At 50.9% G+C, this 16833-nt stretch overlaps 1 protein-coding gene across 8 annotated transcripts in view; it reads left to right on the top strand.

Moving 5' to 3' along the window:
* The window catches only part of KCNT1 (potassium sodium-activated channel subfamily T member 1), a 90624-nt gene that overhangs the window by 37740 nt on the left and 36051 nt on the right, over positions 1–16833 (top strand). The window contains exons 1-2 of one of the 8 annotated variants that reach the window (XM_055720200.1): positions 4409–4684; positions 15779–15820. The exons of 6 other annotated variants lie outside the window; for them this stretch is intronic. In XM_055720200.1, the coding sequence (XP_055576175.1) occupies positions 4536–4684; positions 15779–15820 (191 nt within the window). In that variant the 5' untranslated portion in view covers positions 4409–4535. Of the gene's footprint in view, positions 1–4408; positions 4685–15778; positions 15821–16833 lie in introns of those variants that run through there. One more of the 8 variants, XM_055720201.1, reaches the window with a different exon arrangement.

Genomic DNA, 16833 nt, shown 5'->3' with positions numbered 1-16833 from the left:
CATAGTGACAATGTAGGGCATTCCCCAGTGACTAAAGGGCAAAACTGGTGCGTGTGCACTTCTTGAAAAACACTTCAGCAAATGGCTGGGCCAGAGAGGTTTGTAACGTTTGTCAAAGGATTCGCAGTGCTCTAGAGCCCGCTCAGCCACTAGTATCATGCTATTACATTCGTTGGGGTCTTGAAATATATGGAGTGTTTGTGGTGGTAATGAAATTTCATGGGACCTTGCTTTTCCATGGCGTTATTAAATAAAGGGAGGTCAGGACCGCCCTGCGAAGGCAGCACAAACACAAAGCAGCCCGATGAGGAGCAGCTGGAGGGGCTGTGCAGGGCGCTGCTCCTCGGGAGCCGGGTGATAGCCCAAATGGGAAGGTGATTTTCCTAGACAAGCTTGCTAGCGGGTCCATAGAACCAGGGGCTTCACTGGAGAGATAATAATGAGCCTTAATGACTTTTCAGCTTGGGTCCCTCGAATTATCACTGTATTTGTATGAGCGCAGCCCCCTGTAAAGCAGCAGCTCTGCTGTGGCTGATAAAGCCTCTCATGAGATGCTGACACGGTCATGAGTGCAGATGTTTGCTAACAAAACATGCTCTCCTACACCTTTTGTGGGTTTGGAAGTATCTTTGCATGTTAGATGCCTTTCAGGGTGACTTTTCAAGGTTTTTAGGTATATTAAATTGGCTTTTCTTACAGAAGGCTTTGCACGCTAACATGTCTGGGTTATGCCTCAACATAACAGGTTTATTTGCCAGAAGATTATGAAAAAAAACCCCAACCCCTTCCTGTTTCATCAACTAACTATAATGGACCAGGTCATGCGTTATTAATAATAAGTTGAATAGGTGCGTAAAAGGAGTTTTGGCAGTCCGGACTGAGAGCTACTTGGATAAAAGGAGAATATTTGACAATGCAGTTGCTGTGGATTCAATTAAGACTAATGAAAAATCCGTTTCTTTCTGAATCTTATTTTCAGAAATATTATTACCACTGCAACTCCTGCTCAGCAATTCCCAGCATCTCTCCAGCACAGCAGTGGCCTCTGCATAATGCAGACACTGAAATGAGAAATCAGCACTTTGTAATGGGCTCTCCAACTAAAACTAAACATCAGTTTCCTGGCTTGCGGTCAGGTGGTTGGCATTCAGTTAGCTGGACAAATATTTCTGGACCAGAGGAATTCTTATTCAAACTTTGATGTTACTAAGGTTGTGTTTTGTTGATTTTCACCCTGAATTCCCTTGGAGAACGCGTTGCACAAACAAGGAGTTTGATGTATAGCTTACCCTCATATACTTGTAGAGCGGGCTTACTGAGCTGTGCTTCAGGTTACATTTACAGCCGTGGCTCATTCTAGGAACATGCAGTTTCCCAGCAAGAATGAGCGTTCTGGGTCTACTGAGTGATGCATTTTGCCTGTTGCATTATTTGAGCTCAGGGTAAGCATATAGCAGTCACAAGCGGCCATCACGAGCACAGGGGACTTGCAATTAGTCTTAAATGTCTTTTCCTAAGTAATAGTGCTTCCAAAGTTACAGGAAAGTGGCTTTATCCATCGGTGTGATCCTTTACCCTCTGACAGACGGCGACGTGCTCCACCAACAACCCAGCACTCCAGTGCTTTTATTTTTCCTTTTTTCTCCTCAGTGCCCTGGCTGCCCACCTCCAAGCCAAGGGGACCAGGGTGCTTTTCCTGCATTGCTGGTGGCTCAGTGACCCAAAGCGCTCTGGGTTGTCTTCGTGCCAAGCTCCTGCTTTCCTCCTCCTCTTTCAACTGCTCTAACTGACACAACAGCACTTGGTGACTGTCTGGGAGGTGACTTGGAAGGAGAGATGCTGCTGGGGCTGTAGGTCTTTAGGTGAAGCGTGGAACACGTTGCATTGCCTGGGAGAGGAATGTTTTTCTGACACAACTACAGCAAAGGAACTGCTTCAGCAACCCGACATAGGTCTGAGCAGTCTGAGTAGCTCTGTGGGATTATCCAGCCTCAGAGAGGTGCTCCTCGGCATCAGGCGACCTCTTTTCTGCCTTGGAAGGGAAACGGCTGTTCAAACCAGCAGCCCTGTTTGCAGTTTCTCATGACCCTGCATCGAAACACTCCCCTTTCTCCTGGTTTTCATGTCTTGGTTTGTGTTTAAGTGCTTAACAGAAAGGTGTCTTCATGTAGAGGCTTCCACAGGCAGGAACCGAATTTCTCAAGGGGTTCTTTGATGTGGGTCTTGTCAACTTCTATACAACAAAAGTATGACAGGAGAGTTTCCATTTTCTGTTAAAATTGCCCAGCTTTTTTGCTAATACCTCTTCTATTCCATGCTGCTGCTTGATGGCATTAGTTAGATATTAGTTAGATAGATAGATTATAATTCAGGCATAAATCACTTTTCACATCTAATCTCAATCCTGAAATTAATGTTCTTCTGGAGTTAGGAACACAATACAATGTAGAATTTGCAAATAGCTCCCTAAAAGAGGGCTGATTGCCCCAGTTCCAGTGACTCCTGTTATCTAGTAGGGTTCATCAGGCCAACCCAGAGGGCTAACAGCACTAATTACATCTGGAGCAATAAGCTGAGGATGAGGCTGAAGCCAACCATGAAGCAGAAAGGAATGACTCTCTTAGAAAATGAATGCATTGAGCTAATGAATCATTTTGAGGCAAAAGAAGAAATTAAGTGTACGCTGAAAGCTGGCACGTTAGTAAATGGGCTGTGGGTTTTTATCCATTTTACATTTCAAAATGCTGAAATAAAGCATGTCTTACAGTGAAATCCCATTAAGAAATAATGCTCTGAGTAGGGAAACAAGGGTTTGGTTAACAGGAAACGGGGACTTGGTTTCTTTTCCTAGAGCAGCCAGGGACTGCCAGTGTCATGGGGTAAGTCATGGCAAGGTACTGATCTTGGGGGGACGAACAGAGAGCAGAGCTCGTGCCGGACAGCTCACGGTTAAAAGAGGGAAAGAAGAGAACTGGGCTTTTCTTGCCAGAGTTGGGTGCAAGACAGTGGAGTCGGGTGCCCCGCTAGCCTCGCGGCGGTATGGAGGGGTGTGTGTGGTTAGGGCACATGGCTGGTGCCAAAGGAAACAGTCAGCTTGTCATTCTGAAGGTACTTCAGACAGCCTTCGCCCAGTTGTCTGCTCTCCGGCGACCCTCCCAGGTATCAATACGTTGACTCTTTGTGCACCATGTTCAGTTGAAAGAAATGCTGGGGTGGCGCAGAGTTACTTGCACTGGCTCTTCACGTCGTGGTGTCTCAGTGGTGATCAGTCCGTGAATTTGCTCTTCAAGGTACGCAGCAGGGCAGCATTGCCATGAGACAGTGATGTCCAGCTGAGTGGCACTTGGCATACCATGGGGCTGCATCGATGCACCGTGGGGTCACGTTGGCGCAGTGTTGGCGTGTCATAGCGCTGCACGGTGGTGTTATAAGAGTAGGTCTGTAAGTCCCCCCTCCAAGCAATTTTACAACATGTCACGTGAAGTTGGCGTGCCGTGGGGCGGTGTTGGCGTGCCGTGGGGCGGTGCCGGCCGCCGCTGTCCGTGGTGCTGAGCCCCGTGCCCCGGGGGAGCGGCTCCGCGCTGTGCCCCCCCGTGGGCCGCTTGAAGATGCTCTTTGTTGAGGGCTGCACCAAGCACCACCGGGAGCAGCTATGGACTGGTGGCATTCCCAGAGGAGGGCGGGATGCGTGACTCCCCTTTCCAGTCCCACCTGCGCACTGGGGGACTCACGGGTTTATCTCCCCCTCCCCTGGCTACCGTGAATTCCCTTTTCTGTTTGACACGTGAGAAATCGGTGCCAAGCGTGGTCAAGGAGCAGCAGCTTTTGTTCCCACCCAAAGAGGGAAGGCTGTGTTGTTCTGGGACAGGTGGGGTGCACCTCTCTGGGGGCTGTTGTAGCCTGGCCAGGGGAGCAGGGGTTGAGCCCCTATGGCCGCTCGCCGCTCCAAGGGAAGCAGCAGCGAGTTCCTCTCGGCTCGGTTCACAGCGGGTGTGTTTAGGAGGGGACCTTGCTCAGCTGCTCTGTGTGTGCGAGCCAAGCACGCTGAGTCTATTCCCTGGCATGCAGTCCACACACTGCTCTACACAGAGGAATAAGATAAAATAGCTTCCTCCCCCTCACGTTGCTACTGAAAAACAGGGATGGGAAAAAATAATCCCTCAGCCCCTGCCCTGCTTGTGGTGATAAGAGCACTGCAATCATTTTTTTAAAGGAGGCAGCCAAGTAGTAATAATTACATTATTTACTAAACAAAGCCATTTCAGAGATTTCTGTATTGTGGATGTTTTCTGGGTCATTTTGCACCAAATTCATTGCAGCAGCAAAGCTGGAGAGTTTGCCTTGACTCCCCTCACTACCAAAATAAATGTACAGGGCAGGATTGTTCCACTGAGCAGCCGTGACTGGGGAGAGAGAAGAAGGAAGGAGATGGTACGTGCCGACAGCTCTAAACTGAATGCGGTGAGGATTGCTGTGTATGAGAGAGTTCAGGGGGGAAAGAGGAGCAAGTCACAGAGGCAGCCAAAGCTGGCAGGATGGCAAGAGCCAAGCTGAAGAATTCCCCCTCAGAGAGCAATTCCCATGTAAAAACTGTCCCACCAGCAACGACAGAAGATGTCCACGGTGTGAGCCCCTTGCTACCGACTCGGAGGATGGGATCCTTGGGGAGTGATGTCGGACAAAGGTATTGCAGGACTGCAGTGGTTCGTGGGGCTGCGTGGGTGGGGGAGGCAGCACCTTTTATCTTTTAAATGAGAGGGAAAGGATTAGTGCCAGTTCGGGCTGGAGGGGTGGTGGGATCAAATCCTTCTGGTAGCTATGTTAAAGAGCCACCCCAGCTCCAAAGTTGTATTATGAAATAGGTAGCTGGAACAGAAGAAAGCCATTTCCTTTAAATTTTTTATAAGTGCTTCTTGGTTTTCTATATGCTAAACCCATGTCTGAATGGCAGCCCTGAGATCGTGGGGCTGCCACACAACACTGTGAACTTGTACTGCGCCTTATCTGTGCAGTGGAAGACTGAAGCTTATTTACACTGCTAACCCCACAGTATGCACTGTACATAAGCACCATGTTTGGATGGAGGGAGAGATGCTTGATTTCTTCATCTGAGGAATAATTTATTTGTAACTGGGGAAAAAAAAAAAAAGAAGCTATCATACAAAATGCTGCAGCCTCTTTCTGCAAGCACCCAGCTGATGTGTATAGAAAGAAATGAGCTGTTTTTCAGAATGATAAAATGCTTTAATATTGCACTTGAATTACAGTGTTTCAGAAGAAGACAGGTCCCCTAGTTATGATGAGATCAGGGTGCATATGTCAGTAATCCAGTTCTTGTTCTGTTCATTCCATTTTCTTTCTTTTTTTTCTTTTCTTTTTTGTGTGTGTGTGTGTGTTTGTTTTGTTTTGTTTTGTTTCCCCTCATCTAGTCAGCCTTTCAGCCCATCCATGCTCTCTTTCTTCTTGGCAAAAATTGCCTCACCTGTGATTGTGTACTGTATATCTTCTAGGATGTAACTTGGTGCTGTTTCTAGCTTGGGTTTCCAGTGCAAATGAGCGCTTTGGAAAGCTGCTCCTCATGGTGAATTTTACTTGTTTGGCTTTAGATTGGAAAGAATTAGCACCTCAGCTTCAGTATCTCAGTGAATCCTACTGGTGGGCTGGAGGGAAGATGGCACCAAGCCAGGACTGGCAGATGTGGTCCCCACTGGGGAAGCTGAGGAAGGAGGTGTGTGATGTGGGGGCAAGGCAAGAGCATCAGCGTGGGTGTTCCCCCGGTGCCGAGCTGTGCCAGGGATGTGCTTTAGTCTCCAGGTCTGGGAGGCAGAGTCCTGGTGTACTTGTGGAACTGAGAGTGCATGTCTCAGTCTGGTGTGTGGTGTGTCAACTCTCCAGATGGCACCGATGTTGGTTCTCTGGTGAGCAAACACATGGATCTTGTGGGTTGTTAGGCCTTCTGACTTCATGAGGCAAGGGCTTACACATGTAGAAAGCTGTAGATGGGCATCATGTGGGTGCATTGGAACTAAATCCCTGAAGCTTCTGTGGTCTTGGTGTGTTTTGACAAGCAATCTGAATCTGCTCCCAGTGTCAATCAGACTACTTTCGCTCTGCTTTTGCATGTTGCTTTCATTGCTTCAAAAAGACATCCAAGATAGACCTGTTCTAGGCTCTGCACCTCTGAAGGCATGGCCTGGACACTATTGCTGGCAAAGCCTAAGGAGTGAGTTTGCTTTCTCTCTGTGCTCCTTCAGGTACTGTTGATGTAACCCTCACAACAGTGCCAGTGTTCAGATCCAGATGCACTGGGACTACAAAAAGACTCGTACTTGCAACTGGGGGACTCACAAACCCATCCCAACCACCGTTACTCAGCTGTGATTAAACATGCAAGACAGGCATCTCCTCTCCTGCCCTCAGAAGCTTGGGAGGTGCCTGCCCAGGACCAGGGAGCCAAACCTTCATCCCTGGGCTGACCCGCCTTGTCTCTTGTGGGGGGCATGGCACAAAGGAGGGATGCTGCAAGTCATTGGATCTGGAGGGGCAGGGTGCAACGATTCCAAAAATTGCATAGCTACAGTGTTTTAGTGGACCCTTTCCAGAAGGTCAAGTGTGCAGAGCACACCAGGGTGCCTCAGGGCATTATAAAAGAACCCCATTCCCTCGGTTTTGCTGGAATTTCAAGTGTTTTGCTGCAGTCTTGTGAGGAGCTGATGCCAAGAGTTAGAGAAGTTGATGGCAACACTTTTACATTCTGGCAGTGGGCAGAGCCCTGAGCTGCCGCTGGCAGTGTTTGAATTCCCGACTGCTGGGCTTCCCTTCTTTGTGTGCCACTTCCCAACAACTGAGTTGGCAATTAAGATTAAGATTTGTGCGCTTCTCTTTCACTGCATGTGTGAGCAACAAAGGCAGGAAGATTGCTTTGGAAATGATGAATAGTGTGTTTGAGATGCTTCGTCTCCTCCAAAGCCAGACACAAGCAGCCTTATCAAGTTAGCAGTGACAATTGTCACTGGAAGTTGGGAGTTAATTTACCTGGTGATGGTGTAAGAAGATGCTGTGTTACAGGATCTTGTCAGGGATGCAAATGAATTTCCTAGATGACTGAATCCAGTTACATTTATTCTCACCTACTTTATTTACCTCATTGCTCTGTCTCAGTCATTGCAGCATCTGAAAGCTTTTAGGGGTTCTCAGTCAAAACAGGAGGAGAGGATTTGAATTCCTCTGGAGATAAATCATTCTACAGCCATGTATTATTCCACTTTTGGAGGTAAAAAGGGGAGTTCGGGGCTGGCCCTGGGCATCCAGGACAAGGATGCTTTCCTGTGGGTGGAGAGCTGTGGGTGGGATGGGACTTGCCCAGGCTGCTCATGTGGAAGTAGCTCCCACTAAAGATGCTTGCAGCTACTTCTGTACATCAGGGGCTGCTCTGAGAAGGGGATGCAACCTGGGCAGCCCCCCGGCTGCTTTGGGGAGGGCAGGCTCTGCTGCCAGACCTGCTGCCTGGGCACTGAAACTCTCCTGGCGTGCAGCAATTGTGTGGCTGGAGCAAGCCGTGAAAAGTTGAGTCTTTCTCCTATGAGCCAGGCTTTTCCTGAGACAGGTTGGTCCCATGTGGCTTGTGTTGGGGAGAATTTGAAAGAGAAAGGTGTGACAGGGAACAAAATCACAGAAAAGCCAAATGCTGCAGTGTGCTCTCTATTGAGTGGCTCTGTGTTTGGGAGGAAGCTGCTGGCAAGCATGAGGACATGTAAATATCTGTGTTTGGATCCCGTTTCATGGGCTGGGGATCTCTCCGTCATACCGGAGATGTGGGTTTAAAAACACAAACAAACATTTTTATAAGATAGTGGTGTCCTGTTTATGCAGCTCTGCTGGATGTAGGGGAAACTCTGACCATTACCCGTCCTGGGGCACTCTGATGCTCTGAAGGGATTGCAAACATACCCTTAAGGTATCTGATTTTGAATCTCTGCCCTAGGCCCTGGGAGGGGGGCAGTGCTGTGTGTCCCCTCCCTGCCCCACATTTCCACCCTTGCCTCTTTGAGTCATGTTTGCTGAGCTGCTGATAGCCAAAATCTGACCTGCTGAGGTTTGGGGAAGAAAATTAGCATTGCAGGAGAGTTGAGGTTGGGGAGGACCTCTGGAGGGCTCTGGTCCAACCCCTTCTCAAAGCTGGACTAACTTTAAAGTTGGCTCAGCTGGCTCAGGACCAGCCCTGCTGAGTGTTGGACATCTCCCAGGCAGGAGATTTCTCAGCTTCTCTGGCTGCCTAGTTCAGAGCTTGATCACTCTCAGGATGAAGAATTTTTGCCTTGCTGCATCTTGTACCTGTTCCCTCTTGCCCTTTTGCTGTGTGCATCCGAGAGGAGGCTGCCTGCACCTCACCCGTCAAGTAGGTGAGGGCAGCAATTAGATCCTTCCCTCCTTTTCTTCCCTTCAGGCTGCACAGTCCCACCCCCCGCAGCCTTACCTCGTCTCTCAGTTTGAAGTATTTTTGGCAGGAATAAATGGGACTTTTCTTCAGCCATGTTACTGGCAACAAAGTGGCTGGAGTCTACACAGTGAGAAATAGCAGCACTCTGCCAGGGCCAATTTAATGCAGTGTCTCTTGGAGGTAAAGTGCTTTGGGGAGTGAGGAAGTCACCCAAACGTATCTGAAAATGTAATTTCTAACCAGTCGATGTTTTTTGCCCCAAGGGGCAGCCAAGCGTTAACAAACGGGTCTCATTAAATGTGTTTTCATCATCACCTAACACTCAAGCAGACCAGTGGAAAAGTCCAGTCTGGCTATTGAAACCATTACAACCACTCTGTCCTTGCAGCCAGGTTTCCTGGTGGTGGTCTCTGTAGCAGGTCACAGCAGCAAGTGCCTGGGTGCAATTTGCCCCGCTGTGCAACCACCGCTGTGCCATGTTGCTGAATCCTTTCAGGCAGGGGGACAATAAGTCAACACCAAATTTAATTTTTTTTTAACATTTCTTTAACAAAAGCCTTTTCTAACAAAGAGCTTTTGGAGATGTATCTCTGTCTTCAGTGAATAGCATAAGCAGGTTTGCCACCTCAGCTTTCAGTGAGGTGTTTTTGTGGAGGAGAAGTGCTGTGGCAGGGACTTCCCTTGTGTGGGGCTTGTCCACCCTGGCCCCCGGCGCCATGCAGTCCTCCCTTGGCTGCCTGCTGAGGGTTTATATCAGAAACTGGAGAAATGCTGAGTCTGGGGGTGTTGGGATGGTGTGGTTATGGGAGGATTTCTGTGGCTGTGCCAGACCTAGCTCCAGCACTTCTCCCCTCTGAGCCAGAGCAGTCTGTGCCACCCAAAGCAGGCAGGAACCAGTACTGCTGCAGGCAGGGTCCCTGCAGGAGCCTTCGGAGAGCCTGAGGTGTCCAGAGGGTTTCACTTACAAAGTCCTTGGCTTGGTCTGCTCTCCCTCTGGATGGGCTGGGCACTGCCTTGTCGGGATGTATTTCTGGTGGTGGGTCTCTCTGTACGGAGAGCACCGAGTCCACGCCAGGGTTTGCTGTGCCCCACAGCTGTTTGCTGGCAGGGTGTTGATGCTCTGTGATGGTTGTCCAGACTGGAGCACAGCATCTCTGAGCCTTCTGCTGGCAATAACCAAGCCATGGGCTGGTCTCGGAGCTGGGGTCCAACCACCCAGCCTGCCTGCGGGTCCATGCCCAGAATCCCTGGGGGAAGGTGCCTGCTGAGCATCGCCTCTCCTTGCAGCCTTGTGTGTAGTTTCCTTGGGTTGTTCTTCCAGGCAGCATCGTAGGGCTGTGTGCGGGGTGGCATTGCCCGCACGCCATTTAACCTGGGTATGTCCTTCCCACATACCAGTGGGTGCTGCTGTATGATGCTGAGTGTGTTTTCAGTGTGGGACCACCTCAAAAATGGGCAGGGTGCTCAACTGCTGAACTCTGTTATAAGGGTGATATGCAAACACGCTGCCTGATCCTGATGAACAGGAAATGATCCCAGATCCCGGCTGCCAGCACAGCGAGCAGACAGCTGGCATCCTTCGCGCTAAACAGAGCTGTTCATAAACACAGCCAGTGATTTCATCCCGGGCTGTGGCATGGGGGCTTGAGCCTGGCTGTTTCTGGGCTCATCCTGGGGCTGCACTGGAACAGCCCCCAAGCTCTGCTCATCCTCCCCATTTTGCTCCCACTCCTCTGTGCGGGGACAAGACCTACATCACCGTGTCCCAGTCAGGGCTCAGCTCTGAGCTCCCTCCTGCGGTTTCGGATATATTTCAGAGGCTGGTCCCCTGTTTGTGGTCCCCGTCCCTCAAGTCCCTATCTCTGTCCCCAGGTGCACTCTGGCAGAAAGCGTTTGCATCCCCTGGGTGGGGGGCAATGCTAATCCCCAAGCTGTTGGTGCTGTAGCCGGGTGCCTGAGGGGAACAGACTGAGTTTTGGAAGCGCTGAGCCCTCCTCCCACGGCTGCTGGTGAGACGCCAGCACCACTGAAAATCTCGGTGCCCTATATAGGCGCTGACACGCAGACGAGGCGCCTAACCTGAGGATGCCTACACTTGAAACACGCACTTGGGCTTCTGCTTGGTTTATTTTAGGTCCCTCATTGCCATCAGGTCCCATCAGGGCATGGGGGTTAGCACGTTTCTCCTCCTTCTCCTCCAGTGGAGGCTTTCCTGCTCATGGTAAGAGCAGGATGCAGCCATGGCCATCCCTCTGAGTGGGCACAAGCTGCCGGTGCAGCCGTTGGTGTCGTACAGGGCTCCTGCACAGCGGGGTCTTGCAGCCCACCTCCCAGCTCAGGCATAGTCCTTGACAGGGCTGCAGGGACTCATTTAGCTCCTTGGGAAAGGCAGGAAGGTGTGTGTTAGAGCAGCCTCAGCATCTGTAGGGCCTTTTTGCCCAGCAGACAGAGCCCAGTGCCCAGGCTTGGCAGCACCTGCCCCTTTGGGAGAGCTAAAACCTTCTGGAAGGTAATCATGGGCAGTACTGGGAGCTGCTGGGCACTGGGCTGGGAACGGCTTGTCTGGCTGCTGCAGGTAATGCTGCGTTTTTGACACCACGCCTTGGTTGGTTCTAAACTTTATGTCATTCTAGTTGTGATGTGGGTTTTGCAGAGTAACACCAAGGACAACTACCTCTGTGATTAACGCAGCACCTTGAGGTGCCGCTCTGTGGGGAGGAGGCAGCCAGGCTCACGGTCCGGGGTGCTGCCGGTGTGGCGTGCTTTGCTGCTGGTGGCGGGCAGGTTGGTCTGTGTGCCGCTTCTCCAGCCATCAGGCTGTGTGTTGGCGTGTGCCTGGAGCAGTCAGTGTTTTTTCCAGGTGCCTGCCGGTTGCTGAGCTTCCTCCAGACCGAGGGTTTTAGGGGCTCGAGTCCTTTCCCTGGGGTCACCCCACTCTGTCCCACAGCCGGGATAGGTGGGGTGCCCTTCCCAAGCACCGAGCGTGTCCTCCCCTCTTGCACGTTTGCAAGCAGGATGCATGCATCTCCCTCTCCCTTTCCCCTTCCTCTTGGTTGTTCCTTCTCCCCCTCTTTACTTTCTTTTTTCGTCTCCTCCCATCTGTCCTTCGCACATCAGGCTATTTTTGGGGATGAGTTTCTCACTGTCAATATGGTAGGAACCGTGGTGCATCTCATGTCTTAGGGGATGAACACCACTTTGGGAAGCCTTCCCAAGCAGTTACCTTGCTTGGTTCATCTTAAACCCCCTGCCTTACCCCTGTTTTGAAGGCATTTCAAGACTGGGGGCTAAAGGGCACTAAATCTGACAGCTGTCTCCTCCAGCTCTGAGATAGAGCCAGAAAAGACAGCCACCAAATATAGTGTCCTTTAGCCCCTGGCCTTGAAATGCCTCCGAGCCTTGCAAGTGGTTATTAAGCAGCCTGAAGCCCAGTGCGGTGTTGGCAGGTCATTACTTGTGTCTTTGTAACATCCAGGGGCTTTAAGTCAAGGCATGATTTTTTATTATTTTTTTTATTATTTTCTTGGAAATGATGGCTGTAAATTGAATAGGAAATGCACAACCAGAAATTAATTTTTAATACCTTTCATTTACCAAAATACCTCCCAGAAAAATCGGGAGACAGCGGTAAAGGCGCAGAGCTGGCAGGGAGTTTGCTGGGAGGGAGCAGATCTCTGTGCAAGCTCAGCTGAGCTCTGCTGTGCTTTGCTGCTCTCTGCTCCATCTGAGCATCTTCGAGTACTTGAAATACAGGGACAGTATTTAGCCTCAAATTATCTGCATGAGGCAGATGAACGAAATGCCACCCAGATCCCGCAGCACCCTGGCAGAGCTGGGAGGAGAGCTGGGGTTCGGGGCCAGCTGCTGTCCCCTCCCTGGAACACAGGGGCAGATGGGATCTGCAGCTTGCATGCCTGGGGGTCCCCACATCCTTGCCCAGCTTGAGGGGGAACAACTGCCTTTGCTGGGGTGTGCTGGAGCTAGAGCCAGAGCCAGGGAGGCAGGGTGGGGTAAAAAGGTGGCTGCTCAGCTGAGGAGCTGCTGTGCAGCGTGGGTGGGCAGGTGATTGCTCTCTCTTGTACATAAGCAAGGTTTATTAGTGGCTTTTGTTCTAATAATAAATGCACCATTCTCTCCTCACCTTCTCACAAAACTTTTCCATTTTGTAAGGGGTTGCAGCTTGCAATGCGCTGGCAGACCTGTCTCTGCAGCAGTGAAGTTTCTTCCTCCTCTGCTCCTCTCCTTTCTCTCGTCCTTCCCTGCTCTGCCCTTCTCTCTGGGAGATGCTGCCTGCACCAGCCAGGAGCTTGGCATCATGGTTTAATGGTCGGCAGTGCCAGGGTGATGGGGCTCAGCTTCCTCTGGGCGGGTATGGCAATTCTCTCCCAGACCCTGGACTCTGGAAGGGAGCGAAGGTTGGGCTCGCTGCCCGCATCGTAGCTGTCTGCCATGGTAGGAATGAGATGAGTTGAGGTTTACCTGCGCAGGGATACTCAGGGAGGCAGATCTGGATGAAATATAAAAGTGAATTTAAAGTAGATTTCCTAAAACAAATTACAAGCCAGTGTAACCTTTCTGACTCAGTTAAATGGCTTTAGTTCTGTATATTGTAAATCTAGTCTTTCAAGTGAGACGGTGCACAAAAGGGTTCATGCCGTTCTGCTAATCCTCTCTAGCAGTTCACCTGGATTAATTGCCAGATAAGTGACATTGCAGACAAGTCCACAAAAGCTGGGGTGGAGTTTGTGCAGAGCAGCAAAGGGAGAATGCTCGTGCATCCCCCTGGGGCTGGGTTAGCAGCTCTGCTGGGGCTGGGCTTGCACTTTGAAAAAGTTTTTGGGAACTGGAAAACAACTGTTATTCGGAGAGAAGTGGAGTGATTTTTAGTTTTCTTAAACAATTTTCCATATTTCTCAGCAATTAGACTGCTTATGAGAATTTGGGTGCCTGGTGGGAAGGAGAGGTTTCAGTGTGGCATCTCAGGGTCGCTCCTTCCCCCTGCGATCAGCATCCAGCAGCTGGTTCCCTTCCAGGCTGGGAGCACTTTTTGATACTGTCTTATCAGATGTGTTTAAACCATGGCAAAGAGTGGCCAAAACCACTGTTGGGGAGGTTTATGGTCTGTCCATCATTCTAGAGTCCCTTTTATTCCTGCTGCCTTTTTGTGAATGAGACGTTCATTTGCCTTGCAGGCTTGCCTGTCTGAGGAAGGTGTCCTGGGAATCATGCTGGCTCATCCCGGTGCTCTGGGACCCACGGTGATACCAGACCTTGGGGATCTGCAGGACCCCATCGAGCTGTGTGATTAAATGTGCTGTTGCTGTTCAGTTTTCAGGAGTGTTCCGCCTTGGGGAGCTGCAGCTGAAATAAGCCCCTGTTCATACAGTCTTCCCGGTTGCCAGCTGGCAGCGTATTAGGAGAAAACCAAATAATTTGCTGTTTCTTCCCCATAAACATCTCTGCGAGGCAGAAAAAGCTCCTGTGCAAAACCAAATGCAAGTGGAGGGGCTTGAACAGCCCCTGCTGCTAATGTGGGATAATCCAATTTGGCAGGAGGGAGGCTGAGCTGGCGAGGCTCCTTCCCGGGGCTGCGCTTGCCTCTGCTCTGCAGCTGGAGAAAATCAGAGTTGTTTGTTGTTAATAAATGCCAGGGCTGCTCTGGAGGACGACACAGCTAAGACCCCCACCACAGGACTTGTTATTGCTGGGAGAGACGGCACGAGAGACCATTTGGGACCCCTTGGGTGTGAGCTAACTCACTGCTCCCTGAGCATCACACCGGCACGTTAAAAACTAGCAGGGTGGCAGGGGAAGATGGTAGGTCAGTGGCTTCCTTGTGGCAGGTGGGTTATTGGTGGGCAAGGTTGGGTGTGCGGCCCCAGGGGCACAGCCCCCAGGCTGGATGTGCTAGGAGGCCAGAAGCAGTGGCAGAGGCTCAGCCAGGGCTGGGTTGGAAGCCACCTCCCGTCCCCACCAGCAGCCCCACGGCCCCCCGAGTAGCTCCTGTGGAGGGTTGGTGACCAGGCTGGCTCACCAGCGGGGCTGCGTGGGAGCCTTTCGTCCCGACAGAGTACCTCCTCAGCCCCCGCACCAGCCCCCTCCCTCAGGGCCCCCAGCAATCTCTCCAAAACGGTGCATCTCCTGTGCGTGACGCAGGGGGACGGTGCTGTCGGTGTCACCCAGGATGGTGGCTCTGGCGCAGCCTGTGCTCCCTGCGGGTGCTCCAGCTCCGGGGCCATGAGCTGCTCCCTGCAGCCTTTGCACAGATCATAAAAGAAGAGTAGTAGCAAACTACATCATGTCGCAGGGAGGCTGCTCTGTGTGCTTTGTAGCTGAGGGATGAATTAGCTTTCCGTTGGACTCGCATTCTAATTGAAATGTGAATTTATTGCTTTTATTTAGTTGGGACTGTGCCGGAGTGCTGTGGACTCATAAAGCACAAAGCAACATAAAAGAAAAACCTTCATGAGCTGCAGTTGCCCCCTTTGCTTTGGTTGTATTTCTTGATTGCCCTGATTCACATTAAATAAGGACAGGAAAGAGGGCACTGCTGGAGACTGGGAGAGAGGGATGGGCTGCAGCTCAGGCACTCTCAGGTAATGCCCGCGGTGATGGGGCCTCGTGGCCATCCATGGGGATGGATGTGTCTTGAAGAGAGCGTCATTTTTGCAAAGGGATTTTTTTTTTCCTTTGCAGCTGCAATTGCTTCATTTCATAGCACTGTGCTGCTGTCTGGCTGCGGGATGTACAGTACACGAGCACGGTCCCTTCCTCTTCCACCTGCTCTAGTACATCTTCATGGTTGTCTTTCTCCCCCTGCCATGACCTGCCGTGTTACACTCATCATTCCGTCCTGTTCTTTTCTTTTCTTTTGTTTTCCCTTTTCTGGTCATAACCTGTGTCTAAGATCATCTCTGTGAAGGTATGTGTAGGAGAAACACAATGTTAGATTCCTAAAAACATCCCAACCAGCATCTTTCAAAATCTAATTTCTCCACAGAAAGCATGACACTGATTTGAGACAATACAGCAGTGCAGCTTGTGAGACTCATTATAAAACCCCCAAAAAAGCATAAAACGTGTTAATCCATGGAGCTGAGCCTTTAAAGGGCTGTAGACTGGCAAAGCCACCAGAGCATCACCAAGTCCCCAGCGTCCCCACCCTGGGACATCAGCAGGGAAATGTCCCAGACAGGGTGCGACCCCAGGCCCAGCACTTGGGTGGCTGCTTGTCCCTCCGGCATTGGCGTTCCCCGTGGCACGGCTCCAGCTGTCGCCCCGGTTTCTGCCCAGCAGCTGTACATTTCCCTCATGTCCTGTGATGCTCTTGCTCTGTAGGCCTCACGCCGAGGACTTCAGCGTGGATTCCTCCTTCTCGCAGTAAGTGCATCGCATGCATATCCCCGCGCTGGTGCCATGGGGAGGGGGTGAGGGCTGCTGTGGCACCGCCAGCCCTGGGGACCATCGCTCTTCCAGTGGGAAAAGCCAACTGTGTTCTCCAGAAAGCAAAACCCCCTTGCAGTTTGGGGTGTTTGTGTGGTTGGTGCACGTGTGCATGTTGTCTTCTGAGCTAAGTATTTTGGGCAGTACCTGCTGCCAAGAACAGTGGTTAGCCTTGACTTTAAATTAGTGATAGATTATTCTGCTTTTAGGGAAGATGATTGGCAAGAGATTTGTCCTTTACTGCTCTTGGCACCGAGGAGTTGTGTGCGGGACCAGCAAAGCCCTCTGAAAGGGCAGTGCTTCCCACCATGGCGAGGACCATCTGCACTCAGAGACAGACAAGTTTCTTGGGGAAGAAGTTATATCCTTGGCAGCAAATTGGTGATTACCCATTAGTGATGAGCTCCATGCGCAGACTCTAATTAAACAATCCAGATTCATCAGCAGAGGCAATTATAGGAGCAGACACATGAGTGTCAATCTCCAATGTTGCAAAACAAATAAGCCAAACAGAACACAGCGTGTTATTCTATTGCTTCTTCTCTTTCTGGTTTTTAATGTTTATTATTATTATTATTAGTTTATTAAGAGCAAGTGGTGCCGCTGTGTGGCCCTGCCTGCTTTTTTCCCGATTTACTCTCATGGTAAATGCATGAAATCTTGTAAAACAAGAGCAGCGTGGGGCCAGGGCTGGGGCTGCTCCGTGCATCCATGAGGCTGCTGAGACCTTGGATGGGTGACACAGTGGGAGGGTGACTCAGGGGATGAGCGTGTCCTTGCCCAGTGCCCACAGCTGGGGGTGCACATCCTCGGACAGTGCTGTGTGAGAGCCCTCTGCCCTGTGGGGAGAAGCCTGGATCAGGCCCCCACGTAGCACATCACCGCTGGGAAAGGCTCCCTATCCTGCCTGGCTCAGCACCCAGCTCCGGGAGCAGGTTGCAGGCTAGGGC

This window comes from Falco cherrug, chromosome 9 (assembly GCF_023634085.1).
Source record: "Falco cherrug isolate bFalChe1 chromosome 9, bFalChe1.pri, whole genome shotgun sequence".
NCBI classification, from domain to species: Eukaryota; Metazoa; Chordata; class Aves; order Falconiformes; family Falconidae; genus Falco; species Falco cherrug.
This window is presented reverse-complemented; position numbering and strand designations above follow the sequence as displayed.